Source organism: Pempheris klunzingeri, chromosome 4 (genome assembly GCF_042242105.1).
Source record: "Pempheris klunzingeri isolate RE-2024b chromosome 4, fPemKlu1.hap1, whole genome shotgun sequence".
Classification (NCBI taxonomy): domain Eukaryota; kingdom Metazoa; phylum Chordata; class Actinopteri; order Acropomatiformes; family Pempheridae; genus Pempheris; species Pempheris klunzingeri.
In genome coordinates this window covers 3586471-3609608 of record NC_092015.1, presented here as the reverse complement: position 1 = coordinate 3609608, position 23138 = coordinate 3586471, and the positions used below count along the sequence as shown (strand labels likewise).

Genomic DNA, 23138 nt, shown 5'->3' with positions numbered 1-23138 from the left:
GCTAAATGCTCCACGATTTTTTACTAGCTAGTTGCTAACTTTGTGTTTGTGGGCTGTAAAACCAAAACATTGAGCTGGAAGTTGCTAAAAATCTCCGTATAGACGACGGGAGCTGCTCAGTTAGGTGACTGACTCATTTCACATGACTGATCCATTGGTATTCTAAAAATATTGACTATAGCTGCTGTAAATCTCATCTTCATAACACATTTTGATTGGCAAACAATACAGTTGTGTGTTTCCACCACTGACTGGTGTTTATGTGTTTTAACTGTGTCAACACAAATGGTCAGATGCCCTGTTGGGTCTCAGCAGGGTAAAGAGTCCCCTCTGACTCTCTGTTTAAAATAACCAGCCACAGAATACAAATGTTGTCCTGGCATACCTGACATGTTTTATTATTTCTGCATGAGCACAGAATAATGATCTGATCAAGGGTTACGCATGCATATTCATAGAAAACACAATTAGTGAATGAATAAGCTACCTCAAAAAAGCAAGTTAAGCAGCTTTTAACAAGAAGACAATTCAAAGTGCTTCTATATATATTATATATATATATAATATATTTTTATACTATGTATCATAAAATAAAATTGTACATTTCACATTTTATTTTATGATACATAGTATAAATATTCCGTAATATAAATATTTATTTATCATCACAACACATATTTATTTTGCTATTGCTTTATTTTCCAATGTTGCTTTTATTCACTCTTTCTTGTCTATTGTTGCTGCTGTAACATGTAAAGTTCCCCCTATGGGGGATCAATAAAAGAAGTCTAAGTCTAAGTCTAAGTCTAAGTCATATATATATATATATATATATGAAGGAAAGGCATTAAGAAAAGATTCTGTATTAAAGAAACGCAAGCTTATAAAAGAAAATCTAATAGAAAGGAGAGGATGAGAGGAGAAGATAAAACCGTTTGACAAATCAAACAGTAGAATAAAAATAACAGTTCAGTGTGAATAATGAATAAATAGTTCCAACTTTGAATTGATAAGATGCAGTGGTGAAACAGAAGAGCTTTAAGCCCTGATTTAAACAAAAAGAGCGTTCGAGTTTACCAGATACGTGACTGCTGCTTCTCCGTGTTTAGTTTTGACTTTGGAGACCATAAGCAGACCTGATCCGGACCATCTGAGAGGCCTGGATGGCTCCTAACAAAGCACCTGATCTTTATCAGCTTTATAAACCAACAGGGCTATTTCAAAATCAGTTCTTTGACAAACAGGAAGCCAGTGTAGCGGTCTGAGACGTGGACCGATGTGGTCTCTCCTGGTCCGGCAGCAGCGCTCTGAATCAGCTGCAGATGTCTGATCCTCTCTTTAGACAGACGTGTAAATACGGCGTAGAGATTCAGTAGTCAAGCCAACTGAAGGTAAACACAAGTGACCAATCACAGAGAACCACATCACAGTGGCTCTGCTCTGCAGTTTTCACATCACCAGACAAGTTCTGCATGAAGCAGCCCAAGTTTAAACAAATAGCTCCTCCATGTTAGATTTCACAGTGCGTCCGCTCCGTACATATCGGTATCGGCACGACTCTGCATGCTTACCAAAGCTGATTGTTTACCATCCCCTCCCCACTTTACACTCCTGGCCAACATTTGTTTTAAGTCATGGATCCTAGTGTCAGTAAATCATTTCCAGACCAATCTAGATAACAGCCAACCTTAATTATAATGACTACCATGATACGTTTTACTTGCACTAACATGCATTAACAATGACCATTATATCCTTATAAATAAAAGATCTTATCCCAGGAGAAGGCATATTGAATAAATCCAGCACAGTTCACCTGTTTCACCAGACTGATACCTGGTGTGAGAGGAACCCTAGTTTGAAATGCAAATGTTGGTTTGATTGGAAAAGACTGAGCTGAGATGATGATTAACTGTAAATGAGATGAGGACCAGGAAACACATACAAACACTGATGCACTGCAGTCATACGCACGGACACAAATGCTGAATTGTGTTCAGGGTTCAGCGCGGCGGTGACGGACTTATAGCAATACACTCATGGACGCTCACACACGCAGGCACCACAAGCATGTGGCTGCCACAAAGGCCCCTGTCACATGTTGAGCAGATACATACCAGCACAGTGATGTCAGTTTGTTCATCTCAACCTCAGACTGCTGATCTATTCATCAGAAACTCTGCAGCTGAAGGCCACAGTGAACACTGCTGAGTCTTTTCTTCTATCTGAGCCTCTCGCGGTCGATAAACCCCGAATTCTGTGTCTCAAACAGCAAAAAAAACATTTGTTCTCTGGATCTCCTGATGACGTGGGAGGGCCCAACACACCTGGGTGTTTCCAAAATGGTCTGATATAAATTGTGTTGCACAGTTTGAAGCATTAGATGAGTGGAGTTTGCACAGTTGCAGAAAACAATCCTCCTTTAGCTGAAAAGACAACAGCATCCCTCTCCCACTGACTGAGATGATGCAGATGATTTGCACTCTCTGGAGATAAGTTTTGATCAGAAAAACATCTCAGCACACACACCTGTAACGACTGGTCAAAGCTGAAGGATATTTCATGAGACGGTGGAGCTGCCCTGTGACTGACAACCTGATATTACCTGCTGCTGCCTACCTGCTGCTCTACGGTCGACTGTAATCACTTGGATGTCCTGTTTCAGGATGAATATTTGTTCATTTTTACATGGTCGGACTTAAAAATCTCATCTTTCCCTGAAGATAAAGTAACAGCTGACCCTGAATCAGTCACGGTACTGTAACCCAATAAGATTACAGTATGTACAGTATGTGTTCTGGCAGACGCTACAGGAGCGCCATCGCCAGAACAACAAGACTGAGAAACAGCTTCTATCCACAGGCCATCAGGCTCTTAAATAAATACATATAACCTGTCATAAGCTGTGAACCACACTACCTCTGCAACCTCTTTTTTTATATTTATAATTGTTTTTCTATCTTATATATTTATATATTCTTGTGTCTATGTGGAGGGAAACGAACAAAGTAAGAATTTCATTGCTCAGTGTCACCATCGTGTTCTTACTGTGCACATGACAAATAAACATCTTGAATCTTGAATCTTGTATGTAACAGCAGGAGGACACAAGCTGAAAATAGCAAAATGTTGCACTCGGTTGGAAATTAATTTGCTGCATCACACTGGAGAACTTCACTGAAGCATTTTGCCAGTTTGTGTCCACTGAAGTCTGCAGGTGCACCAGCAGAGTCCTGGCTCACCTTCATGTTTCCTGACTGCCCCTTTAACAGTCACAGTCCACAGTTAGCTTGGCAGCTATTCAGTTATTTTTAACTGAACTGGCTTGCATTTCATCCCTTATAGGAGTTCCTCTCATCTTTAGCTAAATGAAGGTTCTGTCTTACTGTTGAGCTTAATCCAAATCCAATTTCTACAAATCATGGTTGTCAAAAGAGCCGTCGATTAATTTGGAAGTGTCAGCTGGTTCCAGCTTTGTGAAGTACAATGTTCCTACTAGTGAGGTAAGCAGGATGATAACATGGCTAAAATATTATGTAGATATTCTACAGCATAACAGCAGCGTCAGATGTATTTTAGCCAAGCTCCTAGTGGATTCACAGGATTTATGCTCAACTGAATTCACAGCTTTCAGCTCCCAACATAATGAGACAAGGACGGAGAGCGAATCAGGGGCAGGAATTTACATTTGGACAATTTTGACATTTAACAGATGCTCTTATCTGGAGCAGCTTACAACAAGCAACTGAGAGAGAGAGACAGCCAGACAGACTCCCAGACCGGAGAGAGCGTGGGCGAGAAAACCATTACAGGAAAACAACGTGTTCTTTACTTCTATTTTCTGGTTGACGCAGACAACAGCATTAGCTGAGCTGATCTTAATGCTGTTTAATTGTTTTTAGATCTTTAGTAGTAGTCACCATCCCTCTGGTTGGAGTCATTTTCCATTATTTCCTTAACCCTCCTCTCTGCTAAGTGCAGCATGTGGGAACCTTTTGCAGTATTACGGCATTTATGAAGCAGTGATTCCCAGGATAATGAGACAGTCCGACACACACAAGCAGAGAGAGTCATAACACATCTTTGGAGCGGAGACTGAAAGTTCAGCCCAGCCATCAACATGGCTGTTCACACATCCCGCCCCCACCACTGCACAAGCAGCTCTGCCGCTGACAGGCCGTCAATCTCCAAATCCCAGCCGAAGTCATCCTCTAAGAGGATCAGATCTTCTAAATATACACTGACCGCAGGTAGCTTCCCTGAACAAGGAGCTAAGCAGATTACTAATAAAAGATACTGTGAGCACACAACTCCCAAGTGTCCCAGGAAACTCTGGGAAAACACCTGGAGTGAAACTGTGTAGGAAAATAACAAAAACACATGTAATATTTCTAAATCAGTGACCATGCATGCACACATTTTGCAGTGTGACATTTATTGTCACTGTTGTATAATATTTATATTATACATTCTTAACAACTGAGACATTGTATGGTTAGATTATGTTGTAATTTCTTCTCTTCTTACTAAAGATATCACAACAATGAAATTAAGCTGAAGGCAGATGACAGGAAATGAGCTGAAACAGAGATGTGGGATGATATGCAACAAAGGTCCCACTTACAGAGTGGTGACCAGTAGAAGTTTTATCATACTGCTGCTTCATAAATATAATTGTTAGTTAAAATGTTAGAATCTCTCATGTACGTCAAAATACAGCATGTGTAATTTTTTGGGCACCTTTAACCAAAATAATAATATTATATAGTACCATTAGTGAATCAGAATGACTTATGAAGGTTTTCTTTGGAGCTGCTTGGACTGTGTAGGTAAACATGACGGTGTACATATGATGGGCATGTTTTTATTGAATGATTTAAGAGGATTTTTAAAAGTCTATATGAGCTAAAATGACCACAAATAAACACATGCATTTGAATATGAAGACGAATCTGCCCAAAGTAACAATCGTGTCAAAGTTCAAGTTCAAGCAAAACTATTTCTCATGTGACATCACTTCAACAGAAGTGATGGTTACACAAGACAGGAATCCACTGAGCTAAGTTGTAGATATCTCCACGATCTGTATGTGTGTATATCTCAGGGAACGAAAAATGATTCATACAGCAGCTTACAGTTTGTGGTAAGACCTGCCCACTCGCATGTGACCTCAGTGTGAATCACTCTCCTGCATCAGGAGTGAAGCAGAGCGATGCTTGCACATTACACACAGGTTTCACCCTCACATTGCTGCTGTGTCAGACCAATACTTCAAGCATTGGTTGGTGTTAAGTGTCAGAGGTTTGAAACTACAAGGCAAAATGAGGGATGCTTGTAAACTGGACGTGGGATGATGGTTGGTGCGTGGTGTGCTGGTTTTCTGTATCTGTCTGAATCTGTGATAAATAAAAGCTGCTCTGAAAGGAAAGAGGTGCATCATGCTGCCAGATAGTGTGTACGCAATATACTGGCAGCTCAGTGCATGTGTGTGTGTGTTTGTGTGATAGGAAACCTTTGAGCTACTGGATGAATAGCTCGTCTTCCTGGAGCCAGTGTTGCAGGATGGGAGTGGAGCAGGAAGTGAGTCACTAGAGGATCGTAGTTAACCAGGAAACGGGCTGCGTGCTGCTGGGGTGCTGATCCAAATCCGCGGCGTCCGAGCCGAGAGACGCACGGCTTCAATCACAGCAGGCCTAAAGATAGCAGGGGACAATATCAGGATAGCGGACGGCAACACGCCTGCTTGTGAATTATGAAGGGATTTAGGATTCTGGATCAAAGGCCATTTTCAAATAATTCATGATCTAACTGGAGAATGAGACAGGCAGGACGGCAGAACAACAGAACAAGGGAAAGAAAATTTAAATAGTCAGTGACCACAGCCTCAACCCGCTTGAATAGTCCCAATGTACTAAACCCCACCCGTCTGCTTCGCCAAGTAGCTGAAAATAAGCATCAGTGGGTCGAAGATGTGGATTCAGAAAACACAGGAAAAGTTAACACTAAACATTTCATCTCATTCTCTCCAAACTGGAAAAAACAAGGGAACTAAATCAAACAAAAGATTTTATTTTTGCCTGCAGTGGTGACAGATATGGCAGCTTTTACGTCTCTAGCTGCAAAAAAAAAAAAAAAGGAGCAATGTTTGGTCAAAGCGAGACGCCAGAGGAAGGACGTGTTTATTCAGTTTGACCTGGGGGAGACACCACATGTAAATAGGGTCAAAACTAACAGATATCACCGTGAAACTTCCCCAGTTCATGACTTACATTAGGACATTTTCTTGTATTACAAGTTCTTATTTTGTAAAATATGGATTATTAGGCCTTATTAGGCCTGCATAAATAAAAATTGCAAAATACTGTCACACAAATAGAAAGAGTGCAGTAAAAGAAACATCCAAATGTGTATTGTGGGCTTTTTATTTCCACTAGTTTGAAAGAGGACGTGTTTTGGAGGCAAAATAGCCAAAGATCACAAAATGCAGTACATCTGTAGTCTCAGCCTTTGGTAACAAAATGGCTTCTCACACGTGACAAACCGAGTAAATAAATGAAACTACTGAGGTGAGTTTAAACTGGTTGATCATGTATCAACTTTATTTAAATACTTTGACAACCTCACCTACAGTGTACAGTTAGAAAACTCCACTCCTCCAAAGACAGGATACTGGTCAAATTTACATAGCAAGAAAAATAAACAAACTTATAAAATAACAAAGCCATAGAGGAAAGAACAAATCAACAATAACTTTTCACACTTGCTATAGCTGACACTCAGCCTCCTAACAGGCTTTTCACGGCCCGGCAGAAGGGAGCAATAGTGATTTTTTTTTTGTTAGTTTGAATCTTTATACACAAAACCAAATAAAAAAATATGTCTTTCTCCTCTCTTCACTCTGTCGCAGGCTGCCTTACACCCCACTGAGGTGAGTGGTAAGCACATATTCCTGACATATAAAATGATTCTGTTCAAAAATGTCAAGTGAGGAAGTGTATTTACCCGAGTATAAAAAATAAATTAAAATGATCAACATTTATACACTAGACGGTCCACGACAATCCCAACAGCTGCTGTAAAATCTCAACCTTCTGGAGGTCAAAAACTTGAATAAGCTTCACTACTGCGACCCCAACGTTTAAAGATTTCCAAACAACCAGAAACAAAGGAAAACCGGGAACAACTGCTTATCCTGACCCTGATTCAGACGCTGCACTTACTTCAACAGTTTGCAGTAAGGGGGGAAAAGCTAGGGAGGGAGGTTTTGGTGAAGAGATTACAGATATTTTAAACGAGCATCTGAACTGTGAATCCATTCCAAATAAACATTTCCACCATGAAGTGTGAACTTCTTTTGCTGCAAGCCTGAGAGAGAACCCCATCTTTCAACACAGCTCATGTTAAGGTCTGACTTTTGGGAGACTTGGTTCTCTTTGTGCAGAGCTCAGGCTGACGGTAGAGGGAGCACCTGCACAGACAAATGCAAGACTCATTTAGGTCCAAGTATAGGAAATGATTGTCACACTGTCACCAGCCACTAAAGCCAAAAGCTCATAAATTGACACAGCATGGCCGCAAATTATTTTATCCCACCAACCACTCGTAGAAATCTGCAGTCCTGTCCTGTCTGTTTACTTTTCTTTAACAAAAAAAGTCAACAAAAAGGTAAAAGTAACTAAGGGCTCAAGGCTAGATGGTGAATTCTGAGTGAGTGAATCAAATGATGAAGATAAGTGAGAACCTTCCAACCAGACTCATTACTTTTAAAGAAAAGACACAGACTTGTTAAATGTTCCCTACTGATGCTACGGCTCACCACCATCTAGATAAACTCTGCCACTGGAGAGCGACGCGGGGATGCCTTTGTCTGTTTTCCATTTTCTCCATTCTCCCAGACCGATAAAACAAAATGTCAAATAGGTAAATCACGAGGAAAAGAACAACAGTAGCGTAGTGGTTAGACAGGCAGTGCTGAAATGTCACCGGTCACTTCCTGTACCAACAGAGATACCTATTTTAAGGGTAAGCGCTAAACACCTGAAATGAAATAGTATATGAACAGCTGGAGGAGTTACAGACATTAAAAACATCAATACAGACAGTGCAAAGAAGTAGAAAAATAAATACTAAAAAAAGCAGAATATAGATTTAAGTTTAGGTATTTGTAGATCTGCAGAAAATGTGACATGGTCAGTCGTGACAAAATGTTTGCACAGGGGTTAAAGAGGACAGTGACTGCAAAGGCAGTGATACAGAGGGCGGTCTGCTTCTGATGGACAACAGTATTTAAAGGAGTTTCATCAGTACTGCTCATTCAATAACAAAAACGCCACAACTAAACAATATTTTGTCGGGAACACTTTAGATATATCCCAACCTTTAATCTGTTGCCAATGTCATTGTCAACTCTGACTGCCCAAAAATACAGACAAGCACATCAAAGAGTTTAAAGATGAGGAGAAAATGTACAAAAGAACTGAGAGCGGAGGAACTGAAATGAAGAGAATAAAAAAAAAAAGATGTGAAGTTAAAATGCTCATCCCTATAAATGTGATTTCGCTGCTGTCTGAATAACTGTTTTCATTAAGCATTGAGATGAAGAGAATACATTTATTTTTACATCAATAAGTCTGTTTAAAATAGAACTTTAGAGATTTAACTTTAAACCCTCCCCATTACCCAAGTCTTTTATAGAATCTGAATCTGCAACACTGTGGTAAACTGTGTGTGTGTGTGTGTGTGTGTGTGTGTGTGTGTGTGTGTGTTAACATGTCATGCGACATGTCAGTTTGTTCACAAAAGTTTGTCCTGTTCACCAGTTGTGCAGGCAGTTTCTTCAGTGCGCTTTACTTCCACCTTTCCACTGATGTGTTCAGTGTCCAAATATGTTAAAACGAGCCGACAGTCGACCACATGATGGGCTTTAGGGTTCAGTGGTCAGAGGGGGGGGGTCACTGGCAGAAGGGCGAGGCTGTCGGGTCGAAACCTTTGAAAACCTCCTTAAGGGAGGCGTTGTCCTGCTCTGTGGCTGCCTGCTCCGACTGCACCGGACTGTTGCCTCCAAAGGGGCTACTTGTCCCACCGGGCTTGGCCGCCTGCTTCACCACGCCAAACAGAGAGGACACTGGTAAGTTGTGGACACCTGCAGGCCCCTGATCTGCAGCTGCTCCGGGACCACCCTGACTTCCGGCGGCCGCAGCCGCCCCAGCTGCAGCGGGCCCTCCCTGGGCCGTGGAGTTAGGCGAGGGTGCAGGCTTGGGCCGGGGCCTGTTATAGCTGTTGTATCGATCTGTCCCTTGCTCTGCACTTTTCTCCGGCTCTGGTTGGTCTAGCGCAGACTTCCTAACAAACAGGGGTTCCTTGGACTTGGGTTTACTCGTTGTGGGCTCACTGGGTTTGGACTCTGTGCTGGCTGAGTTGGGGGAGTTGTTAGAGCCACCGCATGTACCAGGGCTGCCTGGTTTGTTAGTCCGAGGGTCGTACAGACTGATGCTGCTCAGCACACTGGCTCCCCCTTGTGCCCCGGCTCCCACACCACGCCCTGCTCCACCTGAGGAGAGCAGCCGTGGGTCGTAGGGGGCAATGGTTGGGGGGGAGGAGCTAGATGTTGTTGCCGTAGAGGTAGAGGAGACAGGAGGAGGCGTGGGATCAGATGGTTGCTTCAGTGCTGACTTTTGAGGCTGAAGACGGGGGTCTGAGGGGACTTTACGGGTCACACGGGGATCAACGGGCTTTTCTACAAGTGCGGGAGGCATGGGGGGAGGTGGACCCAGCAGTGACACAGGTGGAACTGGAGCGGGTAACAGAGGAGGGGAGGGAGTCTGGGACGGGCTGGAGTTGACGGTCTTCAGAATACGAGACAGCAGCTCAAAGTCTGGGAGGGAGGAGGTGGACGAAGAGGGAGCAGGGGGGTCCGAGGAGGGAGCGGGCTGCATGGGGGGAGGCTGTGAGTGAGGGAGCGACTGCTGAGCGCGGGATAGACGTGGGTCTATGGTGGAGACGGGAGGGATGCCTGGTGGGAGTGGAAGGAGGTCCTGCTTTGGGATAGGGAGTGGAAGGAGATCTTCAGGCGACCAGGTGATGGTTTTGGAGAAGGCTGGCATGTGGAGAAGAATATCCTTCTTGATGTGGCTGAACTGCTGTAGCTGCGAGCGTGGATCTCTCAGAGCCATACCCATGAGTGGGTCCAGAGGAATCGGCACCGGCTTGTCCCGAAGAACTCGCTCCGTCTCTTCCTCATCCACTGCTGGGGTTGTAAGCGGTGGGGGCTTATAGACCAGAGGAGGCTCCGGTTTAGGAGCAGGAGGCGAGAGGGAGGTGGATCCAGCTGAGGCGGCGGCAGCAGTTAGCCGGGCTAACCTGGGGTCTGCAGGCGGCCCAGAGGAAGATGGCATGGAGTGGCTGGAGTCGGAAATTTGGGTCGACTCCGCACGTGCCAGACGTGGATCCCGAGCCAAACGGGGGTCCGCTGGCCGAGCCGCAGCGGTGGCAGGAGAGGCCTTTTGGAGGCGGGGGTCGCTCGGGGGGCCTTCAGATTTTTGAGGAGCCTGGGTCTGCTGACGGAGGGTCTTCAAGATAGAGGTCACACTACCACCACCATCCTCATCCTCACTGGAGTACCAGTTCCCTGAGTCACCTACGAAAGGAGGACAGACATGTTTGGGCACTGCAGTTTTTTTTGCACGGTAGCTTAACTTCCTGAGCACTACGTATACGGAACAATATTGTTTATACTGTAGACTTTTTATGAAGGTGAATTGCTGAGGTGTGTCTTTTTGAGTTTTGCATTTCCTCTTTCTGGGTTTGATGTATGTATTGCTATATGTATTATTCATGGCTTGTTTTAAGGTGAATGCATGTTTCTATGTATATCATATGGCACAACTTATGGTGAAAACAAAGGCAAATTTTCACATTTGTGGTAAATAAATTCAGCGTAATCATAAAACTCTGAAGTTCATGGTGCCAATATCCATCAGTATATAATATGAAAGCTACATTTAATGTGTTGACATGAATCTAATTTTATTCATCTAACAGTATTCTTCTATGTATGTAGACCTTTCCTGACTATCTATTACATATAGTGTTTTAGCTACAAAGATACATATGAAAAGAGGAATTTTTAGGTCAAATCACAAGATTTGGAAAACTAGAATTCACTATTATAAAAGAATGAGAGTTTAGCTGCAAATGCTTTTATTTTACCTTCCGTGTCTCTACTCTTCTCTGCTCCTCCCTCAGCCATTCGGCGAGCTCTTTCTTCTTCTTCCTGCTGCTTCTGTTGGATCCTCATGAACAGGACGCGCTGCGCTGGAGGCAGGAAGTCGGGCACAGAAATCCCTCCCGGATTGGCCGAAGCTCCGTTAGCTGAGCCTTCTTGGCCACCAGACTGATTACCGAATTTCCCTGGTCCTCCTCTCTCATCCATGCCAGCAAAGCCCTGGTAGTTGTCACCTGAGAAGAAACAGTGAATGTACTCATCAGTACAGAAACAATACATTTGCAATAATAACCTAAAAACTGATTAGCCCCAAAGCTAACATGGTCATTATTCAGTTTGACTGGTGAAATTCACTCTCACCTTCTTGAACTCCCCCCTCTAAATTCATACTGTCTTGCTGATTGAAGAAGTTATTGAAGAAGTTTCCTCCACCCTGAGGAGGACCTGGAGGCATGGGAGGGCCATCACCGGGCGCAAATCCTCCCATCATGGGTGGCCCGCCGGGGCCCAGGTTTGGGGGCCCCTGATTCATCCCAATGTTAGGGCCCATGTTCTGCATGTCAGGGGAAATCATGCCTGGAGGGGTAGGGAAGCAGGGGGGAGGTGCACCAGGGGCCCCTTGGGGTCCGGGTGCGGCAGTCTGACCCTGGCTGCCGGTGGGAGTCTGGCTCCTGATTGAGGAGGGAGAACAGGAGTTAGGATTCACAGAGTGAGAAATCATGAAACACTTAAGAGTAACTAAAGACTCTGACTTTGAGTCAGTAAATTAAATCTACAGTCACTTTATTACATTATCTATCCATTCTGCTCTCATTTTATGTGTGAAACGGGAGCTGCTATTGGCCAGTATACAAATACACTCACTGGCCACTTTATAAAGGTTCACCTGTAGAAGCTAACTAATGCAGCTCTGTTCTACTTAGAAATGTTTTTGTTGAAACTTTCATTGTATGTATAAACTTCATGTACTGAGGTCATAGTTGTGGTGATGTGAGTTATGTGTGAATGTTGAATTATATTCAATGTTTCTAATGTTTTTCTCTCATCATACATGTAGAAAATATCAGAAATGAAAATGATCCTGTGGGTGTCTCAAGATGCACTACCATAACATTACATTACAAAAACATGCTTTGTAGTCTATGATTGCACTTTAGAGATTTAAGTAGTTTAACTAGATTAAGTAGTGCTATGAATTTGAACTATTATCTCATTTTTTGGTTGCATTAAAAGGAATACAACACTGAAAATGTATCTTCTGAGAGTTAAATAGTTAAAGGCCTGTAGGTGTGAAGAGACACCTTTTACCTGCTGTTATCCTACTGTGAAGGAACAAGCTACAAAATGTTCAGAAGCACCTTTCAAGCCTACAGGTGGAAGTATTTGATTCAACAAAGACACAGTCTCTAAGAGAACTTTCACTCTTTGTCGCTCCAGACTTGATCACCAGCTAGATTCTCTACAGATGTGAATATAAAAAGACTGTTTATTTCCTAATGTTTTCTATCTCTTACCTGACAGCCAGTTTCTGAGCCAGCTGTCCTGTCGGCTGAACTTTAATCTCAAACAATGATGGGATCTTTTTCCCTGCGCCACCTCCCGCTCCACCACAAGGAGGTGGAGGGCCCATGTGGGGAGGAGGGCAACTGGGATTTGGGGGCATGCCTTGGAAGGGACTTCCATCAGGGCCATGGACAGGGGGACCAACGCAGGGGTTAGGCCCAGGAACAGGTGGTGGTCCGGGGGGAATTTTGTTGGGAATGGGCCCCTGGTTAGGTCCAGGTAGACCCCCAAAGTCTGGCACCGGAGGTCCGCCGAAATCCCCACCCCCTGTGTTGGCGTCTACAGGAACAGGCCGAGGAGGGGTGGGGAGGAGGCCAACTCCAGGAGGTGGTTTGGGGAGAGGGTTGATCCCCTGCTTCTTCAGCTCCTCCACCTCCTTCTCATCCTCAGCTCCAGCCTCTGCATCCTCTGCCAGCATCTTGAAAACAGGGTCATAAAGATAAAGTTTATCTGGAATATTTTCTCAAGGCATTCATAAAATCAAAAGCAGTTTCTGTTGTTGAACTTAAACCAATTTCACTTTGTAGGCTGTATAATTTAAAGATCTAGAGAGTTCACAGTAACGGGCTTCAGTTTTAGAGGGTCCTACTTTGTTGAGCAGCTCCTGAGTGTCATCGTTGAGGACGTCATGGGAGAACATGCACTCGTCGCCGTTGACACAATTCCCTGTTGTGTGGAACAGCTTACACGGGAATTCACGTAACGTGGGAGTCAAGGAGAAACTCTCATAAAAAACTGGTTTGAATTTTGAGATCAACACAGTCAGCTGGAATTTACATGATATAACATCATATTGGGGTTACTGTTCAATTATCTCTAACAGGTACTCTTCCTTGTACTAACAAAGAGTGGCACAGAGTAGTACAGGGTAGTAAAGGATATCATGCATGTAAGGACAGTGGTCGGCTCGGGCACAAAATCCAGTGATGTAGAACTTGCACAGCTCCTTCTTCTTGGGCAGCTCAATGTCGTGGCTGAAGTTGCAGTGGTCCCCCTGATGATTGACAACAAGCCATAATGAAATCTGTGTGTCTGAGAGCTCAGAGGCGCCCAGAGATAACTTAAAAAAAAGTCAAAACTTTTGATTTCTATGTCTAAATTCAATTGAATTAATTTCTATTGAACATCTTTGCAGGAGGAGCCAAAATGTACAGTATAAAGAGTATAAAAAAATATTTAGGGAAGAAAATGTATGTCTTACCCAAGTGCATCTCCCCTCGATGTAGTACTTGCATATAGCCTTTCCTTTTTTATCCTGATGCTTCTCATTTTGGTTCCTCCTCCCAGGACCTGGTCCATCGCCTCCTCCACCTCCGTCCTAAAATAGAAACACACATACACAAAAGACTGTGTCAAGTAATAAGTAAGTAAGAGAACATGTGTATCATTTCGATCCTTAGGTGTAATAAATATGAGGGATTTTTTTTTCCTCGGAGCTACGCAGCTTTTTATTTGCATTAAACTACTTTTCATTATCAGATTTGTTTTAATTACTGTATCAGGACACTGTGGGCTGATCCGAGAACACCATTATAAAAGCCCTACCCCGTTGTCCATGTCTCCGTTGTTGTCGTCATCCATCCCCATGTCACCTCTTCCTCTCCCACGGTTTCGACCCTTTCCTCCTCTGAGCATACCCCGTCCTCCTTTCCCCCTTCCTCGCATGCGGCCACCTCGACCTCCTGGTGCAGAAATGAAAAAGACAGAGTGAGTGAGTGAATTGTTTTAGGGCGACATAGACAGTCGACAGCCTCGGGGACAGGTACCGAAGTAAGACTCTGGGTTATCTACAGGAGAGCGACCGAGATGAACTGTGTCTTACAGACAGATACAATTAAAAAACAGAAACCAGGACAACTACCTGAGGTCCAGACTCACCTCTGCCTCTGTCTTTGGACTTCTTGTACTGATTGAGTTCTTTTGAGTAGTCATCATAGTCATCATCCCCCATGTTGTCATAGTCATCATCTCCATACTGTAAGGACAGATTTAGCAGGAAGATAAATCTTCAGTGTCAGCTTGAGAAAGAAGTGCAACACTGCTGATGGTTAGAGAGTTAGAAAAGGCTGTTATACCCCTTGATTTGTTTGAAGTAATATTTTGCACACAAGGTTTGGTTTGCTTTAAGAAATGAGAACAGTTTCGGAGTGCTGAACAGTAAAAGGAGCTACACCACAGATGTTCCATATTTCTCATATAAAAATGAGGAAATGGCAGTGTTGGTAGTGTTTTGTGTTCGCTGGACTGTTTCCATGTGAAATATATTTAAACAACTGTGCAAATACGCAAAATAGAGTAAGAGAATGACAACTTGACTCTTGGACTTTGACCAGAGCAAACACACAATAGGTTTCTGAATTCTTAATCGCACCTCCATCTCATCTCCATAGCCGTCTCCATCGTCGTTGTCTCCCATCTTTCCGCCTCCACCTCCGCCTCCGCCTCCACCTCGACCTCCTCTTCCTCTGCTTCCTCCTCTTCCCCTCCTCCCTCCTCTCATTCCTCCACGGCCTCTCTGGTTTTTCATACGACCTCTACCCCCTGCATGGACACACACACATAAACAGTGAAACTAAACGAGAGAAAGCTACAGTGGAAGTTGCATCTTTGGAATCTGGATTAAAAAGAAACTTTTGGCAAATATGCGTTATTGTCTGTATTGAGTAGCAACTAAAACGGCAAGCAAATGGTGGTGAATTTGCCACCAAGCTTTTGTTGGTGTTGACAGTGATACATTATTTGAAAAGCCTGTTTACTTTCCTAAAGCTCTGTGAAGAAACACTCTCAAAGTATAATGTTATGATGAATAAATAGATGCACTTTTAGAAATGTGCTTTAGAAAAAGACAGATGATCTGCAACATCTTGCCTTAAATGTGACTCTGCCATCTGATTTGTTCCAGTTTAGACAGTTAATTTTAGGCGCTGCTGTGTTTAGACTCACTGAGAACTGGAATAAATCTCAGCTGGGCAAATATTTGGCATGCAGCCGGATATGTAGCCGCAATTTCAACAGCTTTAACCCACCTCGGCCACCGCGACTGTTTCCTCCCTCTTTGGCCTTGCGGTACTGGTTGAGTTCCTTGGTGAAGTCGTCATAATCTTCTTCCCCCATTTCCTCCTCTTCCTCTCCTTCGTAGTTGTCTTCCTCATAGTCGTCGTAGCCTCCGTAGCTCTGCTTGTCCATCTTCATATAGCTGCCCTTCTTTGAGCCGCCGTAGCCCCCATGAGACTAAAGACAGATAAAGGTGATTTTACTTTCCTCAGAAAAGAAATACTGAATATTGACACACAAAGAATACGAAATTATTTTATAATTCTGTTAGATTTTAACGTATATCTAGATTTAACGTTTATCTTTGGACTTACAGAAGGGGGAGGGTACTGAGGACTGTACTCTCTGTACTTCCTCTTCTCACTGGGACTGTAGTCAGAGTCATCACTGAAGTCCGAGTGGTCGTCATCGGAGGATGCATGACGCTGATGGAGAGAATAAAACGAAGATATTAAGAGAAAAAGTGGTAAAAAAATAAAAAATAAAGCAACACAGACACATTTTTTGGATTTTGGTCTATTTCAGTTCTACAGGTGTCAACATTCTTACTTTGTGTTTGGATTTGCGTTTCTTCTTGGACCTCCTCTTCTCTCTTTCTCGCTCCCTCTCTTTCTTCCTCTTCCTCTTCCGACGGTGGGATCTCTCATCGTCCGAATTGCTGCTGCCATGGCGTTCCCTACTTCGCTGAGACTTCTCCCCGCCGCCTTCCCCTCCTGCTTCGCCTCCTCCGCCCGCCTCATCGCCCCCATCTCCGCCGCCTCCTGCCGCAGACGTACCTCCACCCATCTCCGCCTCTGCCACATCTCCTCCATCATCTTCCAGCTCGCCCTCCTCCAGCTCTCCATCCTCTGGCCTGTATACAGACAGAACACACATGGAGAGAAGTTACATATCTCAACCTGTCTTTAAAATGATTCATGCACAAGAACATGATTAAAAACAATTCTGTGGATTGTTTTCAGCAGTCGTAGATCACTCCCATGGAAAACGAGTACAGAGTCTAACGACAGACATTAAGTCTAGTTTATTTAAACTTAGCCAACTGTTTTTCATATACATTTATCTTGCAGGGTTTATAAAAGTAATTCCCTCAACAAGAATCAAGACACATCGTCGATACAACAGCTGATTGAGACCCTGAGGCATAGTTTGTGCTGAGACACGAGTCAGGCTGTAAATTTACTGACAGTTTATGTAAAAAAAAGAAGCTTTTAACTGTTAAAGACTGTTATCATTATTTGTTATCCTTGTAGGACCTAATGTTTTCTGTCACAGAGATTTCTGATACTATTTAAAAGGACAAACACGGGTTTGATTTCACAAACTGAAGCATAAAGCGCAAGATGATGTTTGTGTGTGTGCCTGTGACACTGCCAGGTTCATTTACACAGCGCTTCCAGTTCTCACAGATGTTTACCTGTTCAAACTGCCGGTGAAAAACTACGACTACTTCACACACGGATCCCCTTCAAAAGGTGTACATACAAATTACCAACAGTGAACTAAGGAATCACTTAAAACTGCCCACTTGAGACACAGGTCAGCTGGAATAAAAATCCAGTAATCCAGCTTCTATCAACAGTCTAGTGGCTTTGCAGAGAGAAATCTATAAATAGACTTAGTGATCTAATGGCTGTGTCTGGTTAAACTAAAGAGAACATTATTGATTTATCTCTGTAGGAGTCATTTCTGTAATGTCGTCAGACACTTCCAGTAACAATCTGAGCGGAGGCTCTCTACTGGACCAATTCCAAAACTTTTTGTACCTATGGGCCCTCTGAACCAGAAATACGCAAGACTAGGGCCACGGCTTCAAAATACATACGTTATCCTTTAAAATACACACAAGCCATTTTTTCATTTGCCCCACAAATACAAAAGTTCAGCCTCCCAAAAGACCCAAGGCTGATCCTGATTCTAGCATCTTACTTGAGGGACAGACAAGCTGTTACAGTGTTCACCTACGAGAGCAGGACGCTCACATGAGGCAATGTGAGCAAAAGCATGAGATCCTAATTGACATGGATAACATGCAGGCCTCCTCCGGCAGTGACTGGTGGCTGTGGGGAGTTCGGGGGGGCGGTTAGAGGGCAGGCGGTTTTAAAAAGGTTAACACCGAGGCAAACTGCTGCATTCAGACTAGAGGAAGGTGTCATATGCAGGTTCAAGATCTTTTGAGTTTCCATTAATCCAAACGCTAAAAACAGGATGTTTTCAGCATTAATACTGATTAAATGAGTCGCCTTAATATTAACATGTAGGGTGCTCTCCCCCTTATCAAACGAAGCGAAAAGGTGCCTGTTTTATCAAAGTACTAGATCACAACCAACTATTGACCACAAGCGTTCTTGACATGGTTTCACTGACGAGGACATGATGTGATTTAAAGGCACAGGCTTAAAGTTTAGTAACAATGGATAAACATTCATTGTATTTGAGGCTCCCCACTTGAGCAATTAAGTCCTGGCTCTCCCACAAAGGCCCACGCCCAAAGTAGGCTGACAAGTCCTCTCTGCAGCAGACTGGGAGTGGAGCCTGAGGCCAGAGGGATCTGAACATTGATTTCACTCTTTCACTGACACGACTTGACACAAATACTGGTGTTTCCCCGCAAGGAGTATACAGTGCGGTAAGACGAGGCAGGTGATGGGTATGAACGACGGGCTTTGAGGCGAAATGTCAGCTGCATATATGTGTACACTGCACGGCACCACATCCTCAGCAGACCAGCTTCCTCTGGAGGGAGCACAATAATCAGCCTCAATAATCTCTGCCTCATCGGTCACCTGCAGAGCCAGACAGCCATGACTGATTCAAAAACCTGTTTCCAGCTACCAAAGCTAACAGTGAGCGCTACTCATTCGTTTATTTTATCCTTCAGTTGAACAAGAACAAATTCTAAGTACACAACTTTGTATTTTCTGGCAGAAAACACAGACGTTTCTGAACATTGTAGGGAAGTCCTATCAGAGGTTTTTGAGTCTGAAGCCACTACAGAGACTGATAATCTCACATCCCTGCTCTTAGTAGTAACTTTACTAGGTTGTTAGGATAACCTTGGTGAGGAGAAGATGTCCTCGTTCCAGATTTGAGAGAGTTCCAGGCTTTACGCAGCAAAGGACGGGCCCCTGATATAAAACTTGGAGTTGCTCCACTCCAGTTTGTTAAAAAGCACAATCCAGAACAAGAAACAAATCTGTCTTCATATCTGGGCTCGTTTGATTTTACCCTGAAACAACCACCATGATGAATTCCAAAACTTGCTGTGCCATCTCTAAAAAACACTTTCTCAGTTACTTCTTCCATCTTTCCGGTAATTCCATGCAAATGACCTCCAAAAACATGAATATATACAAACAGCTTATTAAATATTTTCTGCCAATATTGGCTCAATGCACTTGCATCATTCATATTTACAAACTCAATGAATCAGTACCAATGCTCAGCATCAGACTACAGCAACTCTAGTGTATCGGTCCTCAGAATAATTTAACATTTAAACAGTCTGTCAGCTTTTCATCTGCTCAAATCCTTTGATTTACTCTTGCATCAGTTACCAGCTTTGAATCCAAACACCACAAACTCAGAGGTATCACCTCGGCAGCCAAATCATTCCTCTACCTCACTACTGGCATTTGCCGTGAAGCTGGGCCATTACTTAAAACCTGTCGAGTCGGGCACACAGACCTGTCCCCGGGAAAACTTTCCTGACACAATGGAGGGCTCTCTATCATAGCACGGCATTTGGCTGTAGTATGGGAGCAGGTTGTTGTGAGCAGGGAGTGGCTGGGATTCACTATGGGCACAAGCTTGCAGGCCTCTGTGGCCTGCCGAGATACTATACACACATCACCTGCTGCCAACAATGTGCCACTGTGGAGAAAAACTTGCAATGCAAACAAACTCTATCCAGACTTCTCTATGCTCAGCCAAGAAATGAACAGTCCAGGTCAGTGTAACCTCAGGAGTTAATATAGTTAAAGTCCATCAGTGCAAACCTGCAGCTGGAAAGGAAAGGCTGTTATTTACTTAATAATAAACTGCTGATAACTAAGTGCAGTAAAATCCAGGTCTGTCATCCATGTTAAGTATGCCAAACATGTTTTCCATTAATCTGCAAACACACCCTATTAGCAGACAACTGTAAGTAGTCCTGAAAGTTCAACAGAGCACAAGATTATTGTCGTCCATTAAGGATTCACCATGCATTATGGTACATTATTAGCACAGTGGACCAGTCAGAAACGTCTATCAGCGAAAGGGCCATAATTTAAAATGGGGAATACTTACTGTGACAAGGTTTCTTCACATTTTGCACTCAAAACCATTGAAAAGTGTTTCTCCCTAGCCTTTCAGGGACACTAGTGGGGTCTGTGGGACGTGGAAGTGGGGCCAACTTTATAAACATACAGCAGAATTGCCAACTGGGGACTGTAGAAAAACTTTGGGAACTTTGTGTTTGACTTGAAACACTTCTGGGATGCTTTGCAGACGTTTTACACAGTTTTTTTTGAGGGTGGGGGGGACTTTTGTGGATGTTTGGGACGAGTCAGTGTGGGCACGACTGTGAATAAAAGTGATTTGTTAGACAAATATCCATCAGCAACAATCAGCACAAACGGATTTAAGGAGCTAGCTACTGTTACAGGCTACACAAATGATTAGTCAATACCTTTAAAAAATTAATATTGTGAATATAAATGACATTTAACACGTATAGGGCGACTATCCCAGTAATTTAAGGGTGTTCGGGAGCGAAGATAAGCTTATTTACGAGCGTTATTTAGGCAGAAAAACGGCGACTAGAGCACAATTTAAAGTGCGTAGAGCTAATTTAGCCAGAGGCTGCTTCGCGTTGGCAATCCGGTTAAACCAACTACACGAAAAAAATTAAACCAATTATACGATAATTTAATAACCCAAAGCGGTCGACTAACTTTCACCAGCTGCTCAGAATAACGTTAGTTGACTCGATGTTTAATTCGACGAAGCAGCGACTGGAAACTCGATCAGTAAAGTTAGCGAATGACCATTAAGAAAAAAAAAAAACATTAGCCATTAGCTTAGCTTGCTTCTCTCTTGCCAACTGTCTCCCGTTGGACACACTAGCCAACAAGCTAATGTTGCTAAGTTAGCCTGAAAACAGGCCCACCGTTAGCAAGAGACAATCGAGTGGATTTTTTTTTTTTTTTTGCACAAGCGCCACTATTATTATAACAGTAATTTTCACCACACCCACACAATTAATTGAATTAGCACAAATTAGTTAACTTTTCGTAACAATGGGCAGGTAATGAACCGATGCTTTATAGCCGTTGAATTGGCTAGAATGGCGGTGAAAGTATGATTGATCAGCTGTTTTCGACCTCGTCTTTTTCCCTTCAGACAAGTTGGCTTGAGTCGATTGATCGTTGATTGTGAAAACGTAATAAAATAAAAGGGAATAACGTTATCCCAGGTGCTATTTGGCCTCCCAGTTGGCGTTGTCGTGTCAACATGGCGTTCTTTACCTCTGTACTCGTTTTCCAGAAAAGGCGAATTTAATCCCTCTGACAGAAAAAGAAAAAGAAACCCCGGGCTTTTTGTGTAAAAGCACAGGACAAATAAATAATTTCATTTAAATATGACTGTAGAATTACTCGACCTTTCGTCAGTCAGGAGACTGTTGTGTTCGTGGTTGGTAGTTGGGGAGTTTGGATGGACAGTCATGCTTTCCACAGCCATTTCCTCTAGCTACATTGAGGTGCAAAAAATTACAACTCGACACTGGAAACTACTGGCTTATGCGTCACTTCACTAGGATCTACTTGTTTTTGATTTTAGGAAGAGTTTCTGTTCATAGTAGGCAATTCTCCACTACAGTTGTAAGAGAAATATGATGAAATTGAGTCCTGACGTTCTCCGTCCTACTGTAGCGATGTGAAATGACGACTGATGGACTTAAAATGGCGGACTGTCTTCTCGTAGGAGAAAGGGGGCGGGTCTCTCCGAGAATGACATCACGACGAGTAACGTACTTTACGCGTCTCACGGAAATTACCGAACGGTGAAAGAAAAGGGTAAATCAGCCCCCGAGTTTGACTCGCAGGTACTCTTACAGCCCAAGAGGTGATTACAAATAACTACATCTAAATTAGGTTGATTTTCATGTAAAATACACACACAATACTCTAATCTGGTGCTCAACAGAGGAATCAAGAGGTATGAAATGCTAATTGATTTTCAAATAAAATGTTGTTGGGTGTGGGGTCCTTGAACGCTAAAATAGGTAGACTGAATAAATTCAACAAGACTGAGCAAATTATTTTCCTGATTCAATCTGTCGGGAGGCTATGCTTGAATACAATGCATGCCTGTTTGTGGTGTATAGATTCTGTAAGAGTTCAATAAGCACAAATGTTTTTTGGGACATAGGTCAACACTACATTGGTATAAAATTAACTGAATAATTAAAACTAGATTTTATACTAGACACAACACATGATTTTAAGATTAGCTAATAATGCAGATTATTGATCATTATTTCATATTATGTTTTAGAGGTGCATTGATTCAATTTAACACATTTGTGTGTGTGTGTTTTGGTTCTTTCTGCTGCCCTCCGTCTCATGATAGGAATATAAAATTGGGAACAACCACCCCCAGTAAATATAACGACTAAAATGTCTAAAGCACATTGCTTTAGAGACTTCAGTAAATATGAACCTGTCTTATTAAATGTTGTAGCTACTGTAGGCTCGTGCTTTTGCAGTATGCTGGTGAAAGTGTTAAATCACCCAAGTTAACATATAAGCAAAAATTACATCTTTATCAAAAGATTTACAGAATAAGCAGATGTGTAATAGCAGGTTTTAGTTGTTGCAGTAGAAAACATACACACGTTAGCCTGGAGGCCATGACAGTATCCTATATAGTCTGACCAAACAATATGATAAGCATAGATAGGACTCATCTAAAATAGCCACAAAATCTGGGGCTCATTATTTCATTATATTATGTTACAACTCGTTTAGCTATAATAAGCACATGACAGCACACAACAAGCAGTTTCCTCTGAAAATATGGCTGTGAAAGTGTTGTTGTTGGTAAAAGACACAACCCAGGGAAAAATTTACCCACGACTCCTCCCTGACGCTTACTGATGCCCTAAGCAATGCGATGAACAAAAGCTATGGGGTTATACTTAGATTTTAAAATTACATCGCAGGGCGTGATTATAAATTGGCAATAGTGATAAATAATCAGAGTATCAGTCTGTTTTTAATATTTAATTGAGAAATAAAATACATCTAAACTT

General features: G+C 42.8%; 1 protein-coding gene across 1 annotated transcript; it reads right to left on the bottom strand.

Moving 5' to 3' along the window:
* Positions 1-6144: 6144 nt before the first annotated feature.
* Positions 6145-21760, bottom strand: zc3h4 (zinc finger CCCH-type containing 4). Its single transcript, XM_070829051.1, has 14 exons — positions 21486-21760; positions 16391-16694; positions 16156-16266; positions 15814-16018; positions 15159-15328; positions 14666-14762; positions 14333-14469; positions 13989-14105; positions 13670-13781; positions 13377-13486; positions 12739-13205; positions 11585-11895; positions 11209-11457; positions 6145-10636 (listed from the first exon to the last, which is right to left on the bottom strand). The coding sequence occupies exons 1-14, from the start codon at positions 21563-21565 to the stop codon at positions 8952-8954; spliced, it is 4155 nt and encodes a 1384-aa protein (XP_070685152.1). The 5' UTR covers positions 21566-21760; the 3' UTR covers positions 6145-8951.
* Positions 21761-23138: the final 1378 nt, after the last annotated feature.

What these genes read in the sequence shown, in the direction of transcription:
- zc3h4 (XM_070829051.1), bottom strand. Translation starts at nt 21,565, where the DNA reads ATGGCTGTGGAAAGCATGACTGTCCATCCAAACTCCCCAACTACCAAC. An exon ending in AACGCAAATCCAAACACAAA is followed by an intron (nt 16,267 to 16,390) that starts GTAAGAATGTTG and finishes TCTCTCCATCAG; the next exon opens with CGTCATGCATCCTCCGATGA. An exon ending in ACGGAGACATGGACAACGGG is followed by an intron (nt 14,106 to 14,332) that starts GTAGGGCTTTTA and finishes TTTCTATTTTAG; the next exon opens with GACGGAGGTGGAGGAGGCGA.